At 38.9% G+C, this 22,263-nt stretch overlaps 2 protein-coding genes across 3 annotated transcripts in view; one reads left to right on the top strand and one right to left on the bottom strand.

Annotated features, from left to right (window-relative positions):
• Positions 1 to 10,254, bottom strand: part of Atg4a (autophagy related 4A cysteine peptidase) — an 82,145-nt gene extending 71,891 nt beyond the window's left edge. The window contains exon 1 of the mRNA XM_021152761.1: positions 10,096 to 10,254. Coding sequence (XP_021008420.1) covers positions 10,096 to 10,105 — 10 coding nt within the window. The 5' untranslated portion in view covers positions 10,106 to 10,254. The remainder of the gene's footprint in view (positions 1 to 10,095) is intronic.
• A 73-nt stretch (positions 10,255 to 10,327) lies between these two features.
• Positions 10,328 to 18,236, top strand: Psmd10 (proteasome 26S subunit, non-ATPase 10). 2 transcript variants are annotated; one of them, XM_021153465.1, is made up of 5 exons: positions 10,328 to 10,513; positions 13,201 to 13,299; positions 14,589 to 14,735; positions 14,827 to 14,993; positions 17,826 to 18,236. In XM_021153465.1, exons 1-5 carry the CDS (start codon positions 10,400 to 10,402, stop codon positions 17,992 to 17,994), a joined length of 696 nt encoding a protein of 231 aa, XP_021009124.1. In that variant the 5' UTR covers positions 10,328 to 10,399; the 3' UTR covers positions 17,995 to 18,236. The 2 variants fall into 2 exon arrangements, with proteins under 2 accessions (XP_021009124.1, XP_021009125.1); XM_021153466.2 differs by having other exon boundaries at positions 10,369 to 10,513; positions 14,827 to 14,914; positions 17,826 to 17,915.
• Positions 18,237 to 22,263: the final 4,027 nt, after the last annotated feature.

Below are 22,263 nucleotides of genomic sequence, written 5' to 3'. Positions count from 1 at the left end.
ATTCCCCTATACTGGGGCATAGAGCCTTCACAGGACCAAGGGCCTCCCCTCCCATGATGGCCGACTAGGCCATCCTCTGTTACATATGCAGCTAGAGACATGAGTCCCACCATGTGTTTTCTTTGATTGGTGGTTTAGTCCCAGGGAGCTCTGGGGGTACTGGTTAGTTCATATTGTTGTCCCTCCTATGGGGCTACAAACCCATTCAGCTCCTTGGGTACTTTCTCTAGCTCCTTCATTAAGGATTCTGTGCTCTATCCAATAGATGACTGTGAGCATCCACTTCTGTATTTGTCAGGCACTGGCATAGCCTCACAGGAGACAGCTCTTTCAAGGTCCTGTCAGCAAAATCTTGTTGGCATCTGCAATAGTGTCTGGGTTTGGTGGTTGTTTATGGGATGGATCCCCTGGTGGGGCAGAATCCAGTCAAATACAATAGAAATTTAACCCCAATTCTCATCAACAAAGCACAATGACTAGACTTTTACCACTACCCATTCCATTACACATTTCCCTGGGATAGTTTGAGAAAGACAGAATGATGATATAGTACTTTCATCCATGCCAGGCATCAATGAATCCTCCAGTATATAATGGTAGTGAAGACCTTCCTCCTAAGGTCAGTGTGTGTCAGTGGAGGTCTTAAATTTCACTGCCTGGTAATAATGGCATCCATAATCCTACACTGAGTATAAATGGATCATGAAGGGGAGAACTTAACGGCTACCACCGTCTTCTCCCCACTATAGTGGTATGAAAGTAGGCTTGTTAAGACAGGAGAATGAAGTAAGATCCAGAGCCACAACATTATGATTTAAGGATACAATATAAAAGTATTCATGACACAAAAAACTAAGAGCAGAACTTGACTGAAAAAAGGCACTTAACAAATAACCAACACAGAGATGATACAAATATTGTAATTATTCAACAACAGTTTTTAAAGCTCCCATCTTAAAATGCTGAAGATAAGCAATTCTCAACACTGCAGAAACAATTTTTAAAAATGGAAACTCTCGGTTTCAGAAATAACCCACCCACCCCCACCAAAAAGAAGCAACTTATTTGTCTTGCTTTGCTTTATTTTGTTTTGAGACAGCGTTACTCTATGTAACCCTGACTTTCCTAGGAAGACCTCTGTAGACCAGGCACCGCCATCTCCTGGCTAACATTTTTTTTTAGAATGGAGAAATTTAATAATCAAAATTGAAGACTCATTGGATGGTCTCAATAGAACAATATAAGATGATGGGGGTAGGTCAGGGAAATTAATAATAGAATTATAAAAAAATATTCAATATAAATAATGAAAAAATTTGGAAAAAACTGAACAGAGATTCAGGGACATATGGGACCACAAGTTCTAGATGGAGAAGAAAAACAGTGTGGTGTTTAAGAAATACACAAAATATAATTGGTTAAAAAAAATCCCACATTTTAAAAAAGTAATTTATTTTTAAATTGACAGGCACATATGCTTTACATTTATGGTATAAAATATGTTTTGACATATGCAAACATTGTGGAATGACTAAATAAAGCTAATTATCATAAAATCTCTAAGATCTGGCAAAAATATGAACGACATAATAAACCAACAAGATATAATTAGAGTACACAGAAAACTCTATATCATAACAGCAGAATATATATTTTTCAAGTTCCCAAGAGACATTCATATCCTGAATCACAAAGCATACATGAACAAATTAGAAATATTTGCAATTATGCAGAATGTACCTCTGACAACAATGGGACCAAAGAAAGTATTTCCCAACAATTCAAAATTAAGCATCTTACCTCTAAATAATCCATTAGCTAAAAGAGAAGTCTCAAGAGAAGTTAAAAAAAATGCATCTCAAAATATATAACATTCAGATATAATGACAGAAAATAAGGAAACTTAGCAGCTGCCAGGGGCTATGCATGCTGCCAACAGGTGATGACTACAACTATAAAGGGGAAGTATAGGAGAGATCTTTATACTGACAGAGTAATTCCTTGTTGTAGTATTAGTTAAACAAATCCACATATGTGGAAATAACATGGAGCGGCTGGAGAGATGGCTCAGTCAGGCAAGCATGAGGACCTGATTTCAGATCCCTCAGCACCCACCGAAAAGCTGGCCTTGGTGATCCCTACCAGTCATCCCAGTGCTAAAGAGTCAGACAGATTCCTGTAACTCAGTGGCCAGCCAGCCTAGCCAAACTGATGAGCTCCAGGCCAATAAGACACCTTGTCTCAAAAAACTCAGGGGGTGGAGGGAGAAACTGAGAAAGCTACTGACATTGACCTATGACCTTTACACATGCATGCATATGAACATGTGGATACACATATTCCACACATATGAATGCACACATACATGAATGCACCCCCCCACACACACACACACCTTGAAGCTATTCACACATATGAATGCACACATACATGAATGCATCCCCCCCACACACACACACACCTTGAAGCTATTCACACACATGAGAGAAACAACATAAAGGAAGAAGTTGACCAACTTCAGAAGTTTCAGCTCATGGTTGGCTGGCTCTATTGTTATGGGCCTAAGGTGAGACCCATGTGAGATCGTGTGAAAGGTCACAACAGAGGAAAGAGTCTCACCTCTTAGCAAGCAGAAAGCAAAAGGATAAACAGAAAAAGGCAGAGATAAGGCTTCCAAAAGCATATGTCTCTGTGACTATTTCCTCCAACCAGGCCCCACTTCCTAACAACCCATTCAGTATGAACTCATCTAATGGATTCATTCTCATGATCCAATCACCCTTCAACGGTGCTGACAACTAGGGATCCACCCATCAAATTCATGAACCTTTTGGTAGAAGGACATTTCCTATCATAACTGCAACATTCCAGGATCAATTTCTGAGTGTTGATATTGTGTTGTAGTCTATGGCCATACCTGAATGTACCCGATATCATCTGATACTGTAGTATGACTCTGTACAGTGTAGACAATGAAGTAAACCTATTGAAGACTAGAGAAGGCCCTTTTGTGTTCTTGTAATTTGTTGTGATTCTTTTATTGTTTGTAACAAAAATTGGGGAAATTTCTTATAAAGTAAATGAGCTAGAAACAAAAGTCGGAATGCCAAAATTGAGAGTAGCAAATAAAATGCTTAATCAAAATTGCTATGACAATATGTCAGCTTTATGATGAAATAGATTTTAAATAGGAATGTTTTGAATAGACCAATGACATAAAACAGCACGATATTTTAATAGTGGCATCAAAACCCATATTAAAATATCACATCTAAAACCCAGTAGACAGCAATTGTGAAATAATGACAATAAGACACATAAATTACATTTCTAAACAGTGAACAGTCAACTGCAAAAAAGCTTGGGTTTCTTATACAGGCTTTAGTTAGTAAGTAGTAAGAACAGAGAATTTCATGCCAGGTAACTCAAAACCTATTCCTGTGGCTGTCGTACGCTTAGTTGAACTGTATATATTCGCTCCCTGGATGGCATCCCCAAGTTGTGGATCACTGTTTTATTATCTTTACCACAGAAAGCATAGTCACATTGAGTAAACTATTTGTTGATAACTAGAAAGAAACAAATGAGGGAAAATTATCTCTCCTTACACAATCTCAAATGGCAAACACTAGCCATATAAAGCTCTTTAATTTTAAATTAAACAAAATTTAAAAAGCAATTCCTAAACACATTTGAAGTACTAACTAGCCCTGTGTGGCTAGCAGCAGCACAGCAGTACACTATAGATACAGAGAGTTCTGCTGTTCCCCGCAAAAATCATGCTATTTCCACGAAGTCATTCAAGTACAGTCCAAAGCCCTCTGACAGGAATTGCTATTGCATTATTTGGGGTTTGCATTTACACATAACTCTATCTTCAGCAATATGTAGCAGTATGTTACCAGAGTCATGTGTTATTGTTCTAGAGTATTCTGAATTTGTATGTCACCTCCAATTTTTACTAGGCACGTTATTTTACTTCTACCATCCTGTTTTTGTTTGTTTGGTTGGTTTGTTTGTTTGTTTAAATTTTCATTTACAAAATGCAAGGCCTGAAGGGTACTTGTACCTACCTCAAAGGATTATTATATGGATTGGCTTGAGACGTAGTATCTGATTCTTGGGTTCTTTACATGTTAATTATTAGCATATGCTTTAAGTCTGGAAGGCTAATTGGCTTGTTCTAGGACCTAGAATCTATGTGACCAGCAGAGAAGGCAATAGGGAACACTCAATCACATGAGTAGCAAAGATGTCAGACCCTAAAAAGGCCCCTTTGTCCCAAGATGGACATAAACAGCAATTGCATTGTTCTTCCATAACTTGGGGCCATGAAAGAAACGTTTTCTTATCTTTTTGGTTGTGAGCCTAGCCTTTAACGGCTGAGCCATCTCTCCAGCCCAAGGAACGTTTTCTTGTAAGATCTTTTTATCATCTCTCTTCCAAGACTTAAAGAAGGAGCTTTCCATTAGTGGCAAGGAACTCAGAATTCAAAGCTAACCACCACCTCTACCAAATAAAATAAAATAAAATAAAATAAAATACATTATACTGTCTATAAAAGAATATTCACACAAATCACTCAATATGTTGGGTGCTGTTTTTTTTTTTCTAGGCCATTTCTAGCAATTACATGGCATTCCTTGATGAATTGTTATGATGAAATGTAATCCCTTTGTGAATACAACAGGCCCACTCTATCTTCATAATACACTGGACAAATATTGATAGATGACCTACTACACATGGGATATGCTTACTTCTTCCACTAGTCATAGCTACAAGGCTAAGTTTAGTTCATCTTGCCTTTTTATTTAAAGCAAAATAAAAATGATTATAATATTTTGAAGCAGGATGAAAACCACCTTAAACCACAATTGCTGAACCCTGACTGGCTTGGTAAATTAGCTTTTGGTGCCGACTTGATAATTGTCTTAATCCAACCTGAAGGTATAAAACAAAATTCTAAGTGAAATTGGAGTAAAGCCATTTTAATGCTGAATACTGTTTAAGCTATTATGGACACCAGGATGCTTTATATACTTCTGGCCCTAGGACAAATCAAAAGAATGGAATCCTACTTTATGCCCACTATACCGGCCATGATAAAAAGAAAGATATTGATAAGTATAGTTGATTGTAGAAAAGTTTTAATTCAAATGTATTATTGTAGGAAGATAAAATAGTGAAGCACTTTGGGAGAACCTGACACTTCCTAAAACTGTTAAATGGAGTTCAATGGATCCAGAAATTCCACTCCTGAATATGTATACAAGAGAAATAAAAGTACATGCCTGAACAGAAACTTACACACAAAGTATAGCAGCCATATTTAGAAGAAACAAAAGGTAGTAATAAGCCAAATGGCCACAAACTGATAAATGAATAAACAAAATATGTTACTGCTATAAAATAGACTATCATTCAATCCTAAAAGTGAAAGCAGTGATGACCTATGACTTCTGTACATTTTTAAATGTTTATATTAAGTGAAAACAGCAAGCCAAAAAAGACCACATATTTTTATTTTCTTATTTGTATTAATGCTCATTAAATGAAAGCCTATAGACTAACGTTGTGTGCAAGGGTAGCAAAAGGAAAAATGACTGGCAATAGACACAAAGCTTCCTTTATAGGAAATGTGGGTATTTAAAACAAGCTTTCGGTGGTAGTAGCATAACTCTGTAAATCCTGATAATCATTACATTGTGGGCTTAAAAATTACAAGAAAATTTACAAGAAAAAAATCAAGTAGTAGTTATCAAGAACAGTGCCTGGGGAATAGGAGTAACCACAAAGGAGCATGTGAGAATATACGGGAAGTGTGCGATATTACATATCTTGACTTTGGTGTTGGTTACACAACAGTATGTATTTATAGCCAAGCACATTGAAATCGATTTAATACCTGAACACAATGAGATTTATTGTATACCAATTATACCATAACTGCCTCGTAAGTAAAAGTTAAAATGGAAACAGTATCTCCAGTCACACACAAATTTACAATATATATATATATATATATATATATATATATATATATATATATATTTAGCTCATGCTGCAATTCCAGCCGTAGATTTATACCTTTAAAACAAGTGGAAAGGTTATTTCTGTCGTCCAAGATCCACTTCCCTGTGCGGTTGAGGATCTTTCACCTAACCTTCTGTTGGAAGTGATTAACCTGCAAAGTCATGGTGTCTCCCAAAGCAAACATATCAAGCAACAGATATGTTCAGTGGTAATCCTATGCTGTTATACACTGGTCTGATCATAAGAAAAACAGACCTTTTAAAAACTACAACGTCCCTAACAAGTGCATTTCAAAACTACCAAGATCAGCAAGACAAACAAAATCTGAGAAACTGTCACAAGCCAAAGGCTTCTAAAGAGACAGAAATACTATGTGATTCACACTGTCTTGGATGGGACACTGTAAATTAATGAACCTGGAACAAAGTGTGGGCGAACAGTCAATTAAAATAGACCAGTGTGTACTTATTCATTGGGATCGCCATGGAAGAATGCATTAAAATGGCTACTCAACTAATGCTGCTGGCACACGTGAAAAGAATTGATCATCGCTAACTCGAAATGAGTGCAAAAGAGAAAACAAAATTTCCAGAGGAAACCATGAGGAAAAAAAAATCATTGAAATCTTACATGTTAGTCTTAGCTAGGTACAACACACACATACAAAAGAGGAAAAAGAATAAATTTGAATTCATCAAATATCACAATGTGAGTGAGGCCTGGTGACTGACTCCAGGAATAGCAATGTGTGGGAGCTTGAAGCAAGGGAATTCCAAGCTTGGGCTACACAGTGAATTTTAGACCAGGCTGGACTACAGAATGATACCTTGTCTTGGAAAAAAAATCAAAACCATCCCCTTCAAAACACATACCACCATGACAACAAAAAAAGCTGAGCACTTTGGCCCACCCTGTAATAGCCACTTGGGAGGCAGAAGCAGGACAATTGTAAGTCTGAGACTAGCTTGGGATACATAGTGGGAGCATGTCTCAACAACTGGAATAACACAAACGAAAATAAAACAAAGCAAAAGGGCGGAAGACAGACTATGCCTGGGGGTAAGTATTTGTACATTACATACCTGACAGACTTGGATTTAGACTATGGAAATAGTTGTTACAGCTCATCAACTAAACAACAACCCAATTTTAAAATTTAAAAAAAAAAAAACAAACAAACAAACCACAGAAGCAGGTCCTTGGGTATAAAAGATACACCAACAGCTTACAAGCACATAAAACATGTTTGCTACACCCAGCCACTTCTTATGGAAAGAAAGGATGAAATTATAATATATTATTTCATACCAATTTAAATGGCTATAATTGTCAAGGGCAAGACATACACCAAAAATTCCAGCATTTGGGAGGCTGAAGCAGGAGGCCTGTGAGTTTAAAGCCATCCTAGACCTTATACAAAGATCCTAAAATAAAATAACAAGAAGATCCCAGTCATTAACAAATGCGCAGGAGGGTGGGTTGCGATGAGAAGCCTCATACACAGACTGCTTCTGCTGCTTTGGAAAAAAGTTTTGTAATTTCTTAAACCATTAAACATAAATTATCCTATTATCCAGGAATTCCACTTTCAGGTAACTACAACAAAAGAAGAAAACAAATGTTCACATAAAGATGTTTACATCAATGTTATAAGCAGCATTAGTCATAATAGCCAACAACTAGAAAAAATACTAAATTTCTATCAGTTAGTGAGTAGATACCCAAAAATGTATTACCATAAAGTGTAATATTATTAGGCAACAAAAGTAAGTACTTACATGCACAAGACTATGATTAAGTCTCAAAACTATTAGGGTGAGTGAAAGAAACCAGACTCAAAAAACCACATATTACATTATTTCAATTAAGTGTAATGTTCAGAATAGGCAATTTTATATAGACAAAGAATACATTAGTGGCTGCCTGGGCAGAAGATAAAGATTAACAGTAAATGGGCATGAGGTCTTACTTGAAGGTCAAAACATCCTACAACTGATTTGTTGTGATAGTTACATAAACCTGGAAATTTACTATTAGCCAACTACATATCTAAACAGGTGTGTTTTATTTAGTTAAGTTTCGTTTCGTTTAGCTTAGTTTTGTTTTGGTGCTGAGGTGCTCAGGCCTTGCGCATGTGAGGCAAATGCTCTACTACTGGGCATCCCTAGCCCCAGTTGAATTTTATGGTATGTAAGTTATCACAATCAAATTGTTAACATAGGGAGAAAATATGAAACTGGGTAGAAAATATGTGGGAATTCTGTACTATCCTTGGAACATTTGTTTTGAAACAGGGGCTTGCTAGATGTAGCCCTGGCTCTCCTAGAACTTGCTGTGGAGATCAGGCTGGCCTCAAACTCAAAGATCTGCTGCCTCTGCTTCCCAAGAACTAGGTGTGAGTCACTGCACTGGACTTTGCAATTTTTTTTATAAATCTAAAACCTTTATGGAAAAATTATTACATTTATTTAAATCAAAATCAGAATTTATGGCCTTCCAGATGGTTCCATAAGTAAGCCCAATGTCCTGTGGTAAATCCCCAGGCCCAACATGCTTGAAGGAGAGAATCAACTCTCAATAGTGTTCTCTGACTTCCACACTCATGCCAGGCATCATATAAGTACACACACACACACACACACACACACACACACAGGGAGGGAGGGAGGGAGGGAGGGAGGGAGGGAGAGAGGGAGGGAGGGAGGGAGGGAGAGGAGAGGAGAGGAGAGGAGAGGAGAGGAGAGGAACCAACACTCTTAGAAACTAAATCAGGTCACACACAATCAATAAGATGCAATAAAATAATTAGCATTTAAAAGAATATGTTCCTGGATTATCAATATTTGGACGTAACTTTCTGCATGAAAAGATATTTTCAAAGAGTTTTCTATAGATTAAAAAGAACATTTGGAATAAATTTTGATGATAGAAAATAGCAACTTTAATCATCAGCTAAGCAAACAGTACTTCCCTCAAAGAATTCCATTCTTATTAGTATTTCTGTGTTAAAAATAAATTTCACTGGGGTCTGGAAAGATGGCTCAGGGGCTAAGAGCACTGGTTGCTCTTCCAGAAGACCTGAGTTCAATTCTCAGTACACACATGGCAACTCACACTGTCTGTAACTCAGATCTCAGAGGATCCAACATTCACACGGTGTACAGACACACGTGCAGGCAGAAAACACACTCACACAAAATTGTAAAAAGCTAAAAGCATTATATAAACACATATTCCACTATTATTATATCCAGAATTTCATCAATTAACATTTGTCATAACTTGTGTTCTCGACTTGGTTTTATCATCTGTCCTGCAAAGCTTAAAATAACTATGATCTGGCGTTATATAAAAAGTTTGCTAAGCCCTGTTCTATACCATAACAAAGGAGACAAACTTCATCAGTCACGTTAAAAATATATATCTAACACTTTTTCTAATGTCTTTTTTGATATGTTCTATAAAAGATAAGCCTTGCATCTCTTCTGCTGCAGCACTATTTGGAAATTCACCTTTTAAAAAAAAATCCACATCGTTAGCTTAGCAATCTAGCAAAGTCTCGATGTAATTGCCATTACCATGTTATTAAAGTGACAACATCATATACCCTGGTATCCCTAAGGTGACCGCTGTTACTCACTGAGGTCTCTTAGGTATCTAGTGGCTCCTATCGCATCACACCCTGTCTTTAGCATCATTCTGGCACATCACCTCTGTATGGTGTCATGTATAACCTGTGCTGTAGCAGAGCCTTACTCTGATGCCACTCCGGAGGAATGCCAGAGTAACTAGCCTGTGCTTCTTTCCACTCCTTAGACAGTGGTAGGGAGGGGGAGGGTAGCTACAGTCAATGGTTCAAGCTCAGAGGTAGTACTCTGCTCCAACTTTGTCCCTTCCGCCTGCCACTGCAAGTGAGGGCCCCGAGGGACAAGATCTGTAGGATCCCAAAACTCTCTTGCTCTGCTACAGTTTTTATTTCATGTGGCCAACTTACTGGCCCACCAAAGACCACCCACCCTAGCTTTTTCACACAGTACTACCAGAAGCCGCTCCCATTACCTGACTCCATTCTCCAGCTGTCATCCTGGGCCAATTCCACCGGCAACTTGACTACGGCCTCCTCTAAGGATTCTGGGACTTGTAGTTCCACTTTGCTAGGACCCGGAACTGAGTGGCTTCCAAAGACGCCTCCAGGCCTGAATCTGCTTTCAAACTGCAACTCCCAGAAGCTCCAGGCTATAGGCGGGGCTACAAGGAAAACAGAGATCAGTGATTGGAGAGTTTCTAGCTCTTTGATTGGTCGCCGGAACAGGAAATGCGAGTGGGCGGGGCTTGAGTTTCGCGGAGGTCTTGGGAAGGCGAAATGGAGGGGTGTGTGTCTAACGTAATGATCTGTAACCTGGCCTACAGTGGGAAGCTGGATGAGTTGAAGGAGCGCATTTTGGCTGATAAATCTCTGGCTACTAGAACTGATCAGGTAAACCAGCCTGAGGGCTTGTCGCCTAGCAGCGGGTGTCAACGAAGCCCTACATGGCTTCCTGGTCCTAACTTGATGTGAGGCCACTTCTGCGCTCCTCCCGCCCACTCCTCCCTTTAGTAGCCTTGGGTTAAAACACGACTCCCGGTCCAACTGTAGCCCCTCAGAGACTTTGGGACAGGGTGGGGAGGGGAAGCTAAGCTTGCTGAATTTCATATATTTCTAGAACACCCACCGCTTTTCTCAGAAATTTCCAGAGTTAAGAGAAAGCACGATGGAGATTTGTGAAGAAAGCTTGTTAGGTGGATTTTTCTTTAGTTGTAATCCCAGTCAGTGGCCCACGAGTAACCAAATGCCCTTTTTGTGTATGTCAGGAAGTTTGAGAGGAGCTGGAAAAAAACAGGCATAAATGAAATAACGGCACATGTCTTATTACATATTTTAAATCCCCCAGAAAGAAGTTTACATCATTTCAGAACATAGAAGGAGAAGACATGATAGGAATAGTTGGGAAGGGCTTTGTATAGAAGGGAAGGTGATTTACACTGAAGAAAGAATGGGGTTCCATGTGGGGCGAGTGAACTGTGGCAAACAAAAGAGAATGGACATTGGGAAGTATTTCTGTTCAGACCAACAAGTGTCAGGTTTTTATTGTGACTTTCCAAATCATAGATTGCCTTCTGTGTTGAGAGACAAGTGTTAAACATTAGTAAGACAGTACATAATACTTCAGAACTTCCATGTTGTCTCTTTTAGAAGAGAACTCAAAGAGACTTTTTTTTTTCTGGAATTTTCCTTTATTACTCAACAGTAGAATTCCCCTATGTTCACCGCGTTTGCTCTTGTGATGGTCTGGTGATGTGGTTTAAATTTAATAACGTGTATTAAGACTTAATCCACTAAAACTAAGGAGTCAGTGACATAAAAGAGACTGCTAATCAGGATTAAGAAGTTAAATACAACAACCAAATGCAATTTATAGACTTTATTTGCATCCAGATCTAAACCACCTGGGGGCTTATAGGAGACTATTGGTTTTAAGTGGGTTATTTTTATTTTTACTTTATGTAATTTTTTTTTGTTATTTACGATATGATCTCCCTATGTAATCCAGGCTGTCCTTCCAATGAAGATCCTCCTGTCCAGCCTCCCAAGTTCTGGAAGGTTTGCATTACCACCCATGACAAAGAGTTAAGGAATGTCACTTTAAAAGGTCCAATAATGATCTTGTGTTTGTTTGTTTTACGAAAGTACTTTTATTTTTTAGGTGCTGAAATAATTAGAGGTAAACAGTCATGGCCTTTAGGATTCTGTTTTAAAGAAACCTCGGCAGGACTGAAGAGGTGGCTCAGTGGTTAAGAACATATACTTCCTTTTCTCACAACTTCCTGTAACTCCAGCTGCAGGGGGATTCATTGCATGTGGCCTCCCCACGCCCATGTGGCCTCCCCACGCCCATACCCATCCACATGCACACAGTTCAAAGGAAAATAAAATATTTTAAAAGAAAATTCAAGTAATAAAATCTAGAAGTAAATATGGCAAGATTTTGGTTGTTGTTAAGTCTAAGTAATAGGCACTTGATCACTGTCATATTTCCTCTATTTTATGTGTATTTGAAATTTTCATAAAGTTGAACTGCTGACTGGGGACACTGACAAGGAAGGCCACAAGGGTCCACAGCCGTGAGACTTCCAGCTAGCTCCCTTCCTGGGTACCAACAGCATCTCCTCCCAAACAGGCAACTCCCTAAGTGTCATTTAAAGGCTAAAGTTCATTTAAAGGCTGGGCGTGTGTGTGTGTGTGTGTGTGTACGTACACAAACACTCTTATACATTCACTCTGATACACTCACATTCACACTCATACACACGCACACTATACACACATACAACCGTCACTTTATATTTACTCAAGACTAAGAAATACAGCAATAGGCACAAATAGGAACTGTCTTTAAGAATCATGATACTTAAAAAAAAAATAATTTTGTTGCACTGATTCTGTGGGGTGTGTTATAAAATACTCTCAACTATTTGTGCAAACATTTCTCATTTCATTCTCTGTAACCTTCATGTGTTCAGCAGATATAGTGGCATATGCCTGTAATACTAGCACACAGGAGGAGCAGCATTGAGAATTTCAAGCTAATGTGGGCTACCTAGCAAGATCAGAAACAAAACAGAAATTCACATGTTCTCTGTAGAGCCTCTCACTTGAAGTCTGGTGGTCATAGAGATTTCATAGGCACAGAGCATGGGTAAATTGCATGACCCTGGATAAGTTGCTTATGTGAAGTACTCTTAGTTTCTTGATGTGTTAAATGGGGGATAGTAGGCACCATGTAGAATGGTGGAAGTCAAAAGAAATGATGCATAGAAAAGTAGCACTGTTTCACAAGGGCATGCAAAAGCGTTGTAAACCGCAAATCTCCATTTCTGCCAATGTATTGGAACCAAAGCTTTCATCACTATCCTGCCCAGAACTTCTTATATTCATGGATGGTATTCGCCCCATGTTACTAATACCTTGGCTTCCCAAATGCTAGCAAGTAACATGGTTGACGGTTACCTACCTGATGACCTGGTGCTCTCCATTTCTTACTATAGGTTTGCCAGCATCAGTATTTTTTCTGCCTATTTGTCTTGAACACTGTTGACAGCTTTGTTCCCCTGTTTCCCATATAGGACAGCAGAACAGCTTTGCACTGGGCATGCTCAGCTGGCCATACAGAAATTGTTGAATTCTTGCTGCAACTTGGAGTGCCAGTGAATGATAAAGATGACGTGAGTACTAGGCAACATTGATAAGTTCTGGGTTATCTTTAGACGCCAGCCTTGTATTTACTGAAGCCTGAATATTAAGCTCATAAACAAAATTGTAAGGTTTATAAGGGAGAAGTTACAATATGACCTTAGTGAATAGGCACGGGATTAATGATGCCATTCTTTTAGAGTGCTAATGAAACTATAATTCAGGGTGAGAATACAGGTCAGGGCTTATTACTGTGAAGTTTAAAAGACTAAACATTGAATGTTGAAATTGTTGGTGAATATTGCCAGAATAATAAAGGTTTAAGTGTATGTGTGTTATATAGAACCATTTATTCTAATGATATTGGTTCTATTAAGATAAGACTTGTAGGAGCTATAGAGATGGTTCAGTAGTTAAGAGTGCTTGCTGCTCTTGCAGAGGACCAAGGTTTGGTTCCAGTAGACATGTTGGGTGGCTCACAACCTCCTGTAATTCCTGCTTCAGAGGAGCTGACACCCCATGTTGGTATATATATATATATATATATATATATATATATATATATATATATATATGCAGTAAATCCTTTTAAAAAAGATAAAGCTTACAGAAAACTGGGAATGGCACCTGTTTTATAGACAGAGATTAATTTTCAGAGATATTTACTGAAGTAATGTTTATAAGAGAAAATAACAATTTTATGGAAAAATGATTGAATAGTGCATAGTGTACATACTTTAAGTTAATATTCAATCTGTCATTCCAAAGGATGACAGAAAAATTCTCACAATATAATGGTAAGTAGAAATAGTGGAAAACACACCTCGCAGAACTTCATATACTCTTGATTTTCGTTTTTATTTTTAAAAGTTATTGTATGGGAGAAAATGGGTTAGAATTAATCTAATATGCCATACCTGTGTTACAGGATTGTGGCTATTTTTAAATGACTTCCTTTGTTTTTATTGCTGTGTATGTATGAGTGCATGCCATCTCTGTGCAGCTGCCTGTGGAGGCCAGTAAAGGGCCTCAGCTCCCCAGAGATGGGCATTACAGACCACTGTGAGCTGCCGCCTGAATGAAACCCTGGTACTTTGGAAGAGCAGAAAGTGCTCTTCAGCACCCACCGAGCCGTGACTCCAGTTTAGTTTTTCTTTTCCGTACATTTTTGTTTCCAGCTTTCCCACAATGCTCAGTGTTGAATGGGAGGAGAGTATTGTTAAATTATTCACACAACTCTGTAAACCTTGAATGCATATTAATGTTCATACTTCCGTCCCTTTTCCACCGTGGCTTTTGTAAAAACCCACCTTCTATACAGGCAGGTTGGTCTCCTCTTCATATTGCTGCCTCCGCTGGCCGGGATGAGATTGTAAAAGCCCTTCTGGTGAAAGGTGCACATGTGAATGCTGTCAATCAAAATGGCTGTACTCCACTCCATTATGCAGCTTCGAAGAATAGGCATGAGGTATGGGTCTCTCCCCGTGGTTGTTTCCTTTGAGTATTAAACCTGAACAGAAAAACAGATTTCTGCATTGTTTTCTTGCTGTCCTTTCCAGATTGCTGTTATGTTACTAGAAGGTGGGGCTAACCCAGATGCGAAGGACCATTACGATGCTACAGCAATGCACCGGGCAGCAGCGAAGGGTAACTTGAAGATGGTTCACATTCTTCTGTTCTACAAAGCATCCACAAACATCCAAGACACTGAGGGTAACACTCCTCTGTAAGTGAGAAGTAGCAATCGTTTCCATTCTGACTATAAATGCAATACATGCTGAGAGCAAAAAAAAATTGAAAGGATACCAAAGCATAATGACAATAATTAAAATTGCTTATCATTTTGCCACCCCAAAAATACTGATATTATATTAAAGTATTTCCTTCCATTTGTTTATATGCAGCTATGTATATGTAGCATATAATAGCAAAATTGAGGTCATATAAGTAATTTTATATTTGAATCTCATAGCACATTGTAAGCATTTTTCAACATCATTAAATTCATTTAGAACATTTATGATTGCCACTTGCAATCCCACTTTATGAATGTACCATGACTTAATCTTTCCTGATATTGGTTATTTAAACATCATTGAGCTTTTGACTATCTTAACTAAGGACACCTTGACATTGGCCAATTTATTTCAGAACCTTTGTGCAGATTGTGGATTGTGAGCTTAGTTTAGAGTCCTAGAAATTGAATGATTGTTTCAAAACAAATACACAGCTTTCAAGACAAATTGCTTCCAGAGGAGTTGTCCCCTGTTCCCTCCCAACAGCATCTTGACAGTAGCTGTTACCTCCCCATCAGCACCAAAATTACCCTCGTGTTGTACATTTCATGGTTCAAGACTTACATTTTTGTTACTGATTTTGAAATGTATTAATCCCTAAATTGTAAGTTTTGAAATCTTTCTGTTCCCTTTTAGAAGAATTCATTCATTTTGTCAGAATTTTAAGTGTTCTTGACAGAGGAAAAATAGGATTTATACCATATCAGTTGAAAATATTTTCTCAGTTTGTCTCTTTATTCATGAGTTTTCAACTATCAGAAGTTATCAATTGCTATGTAGCCAAACCTATAATTTCCATCACAACTAGAAAGCTTTCTCTAATCCAAGACTTAAAAATCCACATAGGATTTATTGATGTGGATGACTTGAAACCAACTTTTACCTTGATAGATTTCTTTTTTTTACATACCTACTTTTCTCCTTTGTTGAATAATGACCACTTTGAATCAGAAATTCTGGGTCTTTTTTTGTAGTACAGAATAAGATACAGCCTTCCCCCCTCTGACTTTAAGACAGCCTTTTAAAATGCTGTTTTCAGGGGCTGAGCATGGTGGCACATACCTTTGATACCAGTACTGGGGAAGCAGAGAAAGGCAGATCTCTGAGAGTTCCAGCCAGCCTGGTCTATATTTCAGGCTAGCCAGGGCTCCATAGTAAGACCCTGTTTACAAAAACAAACAAACAAACCTGGCCAGCTGTGGTGGTGTATGCCTTTCATTCTAGCACTTGGAAGGCCAAGAGACAGACAGAATTCAAGGCCAGCCTGGTCTACATAGTAAGCTCTTGTGGTAGCCAAGGGCAGATAGGGAGATCCTGACTTAAAACAAAAACAGTATTTTTTTTTAATTAAAAATAGATTCTTCTCTCATACAATACATCCGAGCCACAGTTTGCCCTCCTCGCCTCCCCACCTCCTCACCTCATCTTCTCTCCCCAAGGTTCACCGTACCTCTGTTTCCTCTTCAGAAAAGAGCAGGCAGTCCTCTATGAGACAGTTACCAAACAGAACAAAACAAGATACACTAAGACAAGGTGAAAACCCTCATATTGAAGCTGGACAAGGAGGAAAAAGGAGGAAGAGAGTCCCAGACGCAAGCAAAAGAGTCAGAAACACACCCACTCCCACTGTTAGGAGTCCAATAAAAAACCCAAGCTAAACAACCATAACATGTATGCAGAGGGCCTGGTACAGCCCTTTGCAGGCCCTGTAACTGAGTCTCTAGGAGCCCATCTGTGCCCTGCTTGTTGATTTAGAGGGTCATGTTCTGGTGGCCTCTATCCCCTCTGCCTCCTGTAGTCCTTCCTCCCCTCTTCTGCAAACAAGTGGAGGAGCCTGATAGAGACCAAGAAAAGTATTATTTTCTTATTCTTTAAAAATCTTTTTTATAGGCCCATGTGACTTTTTAAAATGAATATTCTAACTATTTTCTCCATGACTTAACCACATTTGTCTGGAAATAAGTCTAGGGGTTGTATAGCATAGGGCCTTTGGGAGAAAGTGGGATTTAGGACTCAGTGGATATTGTTCTTCAGTATAGATGTTGCCATTTTCAACTACATTAACTACAAATATTAAGAAGCTTAGCTTTCCTCCCTCATAATTTCCTCATCTGTAATAATATAGTAATAATTTCTCCCTCTCTAGATTACTGTGATGTTTTAAAGAAAATGCTGTGTTAAGTGCCTAATAGTTTGCCTGTCAAACTGTATAAGTGACTGGCAGAGGTTGGTTTCTTTCATCAAGCAGTTAACTGTTGAACTCTCCCATCATAATGAGAACTTTAACCTCTGTGACAATTTTTACTGTAAAACAGTGCTAATTATACCAGGATTTGTCAATGTAGATACACTGATCAAGCGAGATCAATCTTTTCAATTATTTTTGTGCAAGTTGCATGAATTGTTATAGAGGCAGGACATAAATTGAAACATCGCTAAATTCTAACCCTGAGTTATTATTACCGGATGTATTTGGAGTAAATTACCATTCATCTCTGTTGAAAGAGGTAGTTGTGCCTTAGGCTAGCATGTAAGAGCCAATCATCTATTTTAATCGGACCAGGATTATGATTTATGATCTGGTATTGCATAGCTATTCTAGTTAACTTTAATTTACAATCTTTCTCATGCCAATTGAGTTCCCTTCCATGATTAAATAACTTTCCAGTATTGGCCCTGTCCAGTGATAAGCATTTTGGAATGGAAACTCTATTCTGTAGAAGTGGTAGTGACTAATTAATCTTTGTTATCCCCGATTTTAGACACTTAGCCTGTGATGAGGAGAGAGTGGAAGAGGCAAAATTTCTCGTGACTCAAGGAGCAAGTATCTACATTGAGAATAAAGAAGAAAAGACACCCCTGCAAGTGGCCAAAGGGGGCCTGGGTTTACTGCTCAAGAGAATAGCAGAGAGTGAAGAAGCTTCCATGTAGCCTGCGTGCGTTTTGTGGTCCTCGCTGTCCTGGAGAGTGTTGTGCATATGACAACGTTTTCTCACCTTCCTGGAAAGTGTTGTACATATGACAATGTTTTCTCACCTTCCTAACTTGATACTGTGTGCTATTGCTCCTACTGAAGTACCTGTTCTATGCTTTCTACCCACTTTCCAGGATTGAAAAACTGCTCAGCTTGTTCTCCTGATGCCACGAATTAAATCTTGAGTACTTCGGAGTAAGTGGTTGTGGCTGTCACTGTCTTGAGCGTCTTCCCATGCACCTGCTGACCCACTGTGGAGCAGAACAAGTTCAGAAATAGCATTCCAGTTGGACCAGGTTGTTCTAGGGAGCTTTCCTCTGTGCAGTCAAACCAAATCCTGACCTGTTTGTTAAGTTCTCTCAAGAGACCTATGCCAAATAGTTCTTTTTTTTCAACTACAAGGTTAATTTATTTTTGTTACAGGAGGAAGTTGTATATTTTAGAGGAGCAGGTTGTAACTTGAGTTGTATGTACTTAAAATAATGAAGAACAAGAGTTTGTGTCCACGTACCTTTTTAACTAACTGTTTCCCTCTAAAATAAGACATATCATTTTTTAAAAAAAAGAAATAAAAAGTGTCTATATTGACTCACCTTGTGTTGAAAAGAATTGTCAAGCTTATTAAAGAGATATATAACAAAAAAATATATTTTGATTTGTATTTCAAGTACTACAAACTTGGATTTCAAGTATTACAAACAATAAACTGTTGAAAGAATCTCCCAATTGCTCGTTCAAGTCAGTGACACAGTCACTTAAATCTTACTATCTTGAGCTAAGATCTCTTTCTCGGCTTGGGATAGTTCTGAAGTCACTAAAGTTAATGGAGCTTCAACTGCAACTAAAATCCATCAAAAATAGTTAATGTAGAGTGTGGGGAAGTTAATAATTATAATCTTGAACTCGATTTAGAGAAGCATTTTATTTCATTAGTACTCAGCAAATGCAGTCCAAATGACTCTTCAAATTAATTTTAGGTTTAGGTTTGTGCCTGCAATTATTTCTTGAAAGATGTGATCCAAGTATATCCACACACTTCCGTGAATTTGGGGTTAAAGATTTAAATGCCCAGTAACTAAAGTGAGTTCTGTACATATGAGCTGTATCATTGTTATACAAAACTGTGCACATGAATATTCTCAGTGCTGATCTTTATTAGACTGAATCAGGGAAGGACTTTTTGAAATAAGAATTTATTTAATGTTAGGGCTAGAATTGATGAGGAATTATTTATTGCTAGTGGTTTTCTTTGATTTTTTATTTACATTTCAAATGTTATCTCCACCCTCCCTCCCCCTGCTTCTATGAGGGTGCTCCCTCACTCGCCTACCCACTCCAGCCTCCATGACCTCGCATTCCCCTGCACTGGGGGCATTGAGCCTTCTCAGGACCAAGGGCCTCTCATCCCATCAATGACCAACAAGGCCATCCTCTGCTACATATGTGGCTGGAGCCATGGGTCCCTCCATGTGTACTCTTTAGTTGGTGGTTTAGTCCCTGGGAGCTCCAGGGGGTACTTGTTTATACTATTGTTCTTCCTATGGGGTTGCAAACCCCTACAGCTCCTTCAGTCCTTTCTCTAGCTCCTCCTCCATTGGGGACCCTGAGCTCACTCCAATGGTTGGCTGAGAGTATCCACCTCTGTAAGGCAGAGCCTCTCAGGAGACAGCTATATCAGGCTCCTGTCAGCAAGCACTTCTTGGCATCCACAATAGTGTCTGGGTTTGGTGACTATATATGGGATGGATTCCCAGGTGAGGCATCAGTCTCTGAATGGCCTTTCCTTCAGTCTCTGCTCCACACTTTGTCTCTGTATTTCCTCCCATGTATATTTTGTTCCACCTTCTAAGGATAGAAGGTCCCCAGTGTAGGGGAATGTGAGGGCATGGAGGCTGGAGTGGGTAGACAAGTGAGGGAGGCACCCTCATAGAAGCAGGGGGAGGGAGGGTGGGATAGTGGCTTTTGGGGTGGGAGGGAAACTGGGAAAGTGGAGATAACATTTGAAATGTAAATTAAAAAATCAAAGAAAACCACTAGCAATAAATAATTGCTCATCAATTCTAAGATGGAATCTCCTAAGTGGTTCTACATTCCCAGGTGCTGCCTGTACACCAGGTCAGAGAGGGCAGGGCAAAGTCCACAATGAATGGGATCTGTAGCCTGCCCCTTCCCTCTTCCATGTCAGGCATCACTGTATGCTAGACAGAGGAAGGTAAACGAGAGTCTGGGAGGAATAGAGTCCATAGGACTCCAGCCCAGCCTGGAATGCCAGGTGTATTACATCTCTTAGAACAGGAATAAAAAGGTTTGGGCAGTCAGTGTGGGGTAGGTTGCCAGGGTCCTGGGTGCCCATGTGGCTGTGGCATCAGCCAGGGTAATGTCAGAAGCCAGCAGTCTGATGTGAGCCTCTGTGAGCAAGGAAGAGCCTTGGCCAATCTAATAGGTCCAAGGTCCAAGAATGAGTGCTTCATGGGAGAGAGCCTTCCCTCAAGTGTTACACGTCAGTAAAAACAGCCAGTTTCTGAAGATCCTTGGTGAAATAAATTGTGCACTTTATTCCATGTGGACGGGGACTATATGAACCTTGGGGGGTGGAATGAGATTTGGGGGTGGGGTAAATACATTTTACTAGCTGAGGCAAAGATGCTAGTGATGCTGAATTTACATGGGCAAGTATTCCAGGCACCGTGCAATGTAAGTCACTGCCATTGATCACCTAGTTGGGGATCATGGTTATGTGCCCAAAGTAGGCATGGAAACAGGGAGGGAGTTTAGCTTTACTCTTGCTATCTCAAATCTCTGAGATGTCCAGGGTTTGAACATGTTCCACCTTTTTTCTGGTGGCATCAGCCACATGCCCTATACTCCTAGTTGTTTTGATTTTCATTTCCCTGATCACTGTTGAATATTTCTTTAAGTACTTCGCAATCATTAGAGATTCCTCTGTTGACAATTCTATTTACCTCTGTATCCCATTTTTTAATGGGTTATTTGGTTTATTGATGTCTAGTTTCTTGGGTTCTTTATAAATTTTGGATATCAGCTCACTGTCAGAGGTTGGTGAAGGGCCAGAAGTAAATCCACATATCTATGGACACTTTTTTTTTTTTTTACCAAGAAGCCAAAACTATACGATGCTTAAAAAAAAAAAAGTATCTTCAACAAATAGTACTAGACAAACTGGGTATTTGCATGTAAAAGAATCCAAATATATACATATTTATCACCCTGCACAAAACTCATGTCCAAGTGGATCAAAGGCCTCAACATGAAACTGAATACACTAAATCTGATAGAAGAGAAAGTGGTGAATAGTGTAGAACCCTTTAGCACTGGAAACTTCCTGAACAGAACACCAACAACTCAGGCACAAAGATCAACAATTAATAAAATGGGACCTCATGAAACTGAAAGGCTTCTGTAAGGACAAAACAGCCTACAGAATAGTGGTTTTTAAAAATAGGATCAGAATGTACAGCCTTGTCTCATAAGGTCTGCTGGGGTAAAGGCCCTTTTCTTTTTATACATTTTGAGATTTCTTCAAGAAACAGTACAGACTGAAGCAAGCTTGAGGAAATAAGTAGTCTCTTAGATCAATGAACTATATAAGCTAGGATAGTAATGATTCTGACATTGATCAAATTGCTACCTGTTCCTTTAAGAAACAAAATAGCAACAAAGTTCATTCAGGTCAATAGGTCTTGTAATAGCAGAATGAACTGAGAGAAGATGATAGTTCAATTATGACATTAACACAAGAACATAATGTAGAAGAAATCGGTTAATGGAAACTGGGAACAAAATCTAAGATCTTATTTCTGTGTGTAGATGTACTTGTTTGAGTCTGAGCTTATCCGTGTGAATGAAGTGCCTGCTGAAGCCAGAAGAGATAGCATCACCTTCCCTAGAGCTGGGATTTGAGCTGTCTGACATGGGTGGTGTGAACTGAACTCCGGTCCTCTATAAGAGGACCTGCTGTTAACCACTGCGCCATGACTGCAGCCCTGAAACTGGAAGATTTTATATACTTAATTTTCTACTATAGAAAATTTAACAGTTCAGTTAGGTTCTGTATTTGAGATCAATTTTGTGGCTCATTGTGACAGGATGTCTTGGTTTATCTCTATGATCCCCGGTAGTTTTATTCCTTAATTCCTCAACTACACCAACTACAATGAATTCCTTACATGGCTATATCTGTTCTTGTCTGTTTTCATATTCTTTTA

This window comes from Mus caroli, chromosome X (genome assembly GCF_900094665.2).
Source record: "Mus caroli chromosome X, CAROLI_EIJ_v1.1, whole genome shotgun sequence".
In the NCBI taxonomy this organism is placed as follows: domain Eukaryota; kingdom Metazoa; phylum Chordata; class Mammalia; order Rodentia; family Muridae; genus Mus; species Mus caroli.
Note: the sequence above shows the minus strand (reverse complement) of the source record. Positions and strands in the feature narration are given on the sequence as shown.

Excerpts from the sequence above, each read along its gene's own strand:
- Psmd10 (XM_021153465.1), top strand. The coding sequence starts at position 10,400 with ATGGAGGGGTGTGTGTCTAACGTAATGATCTGTAACCTGGCCTACAGT. Across the intron at positions 13,300-14,588 it reads CAGTGAATGATAAAGATGAC|GCAGGTTGGTCTCCTCTTCA; the intron begins GTGAGTACTAGG and ends CCTTCTATACAG. Across the intron at positions 14,736-14,826 it reads CTTCGAAGAATAGGCATGAG|ATTGCTGTTATGTTACTAGA; the intron begins GTATGGGTCTCT and ends TGTCCTTTCCAG.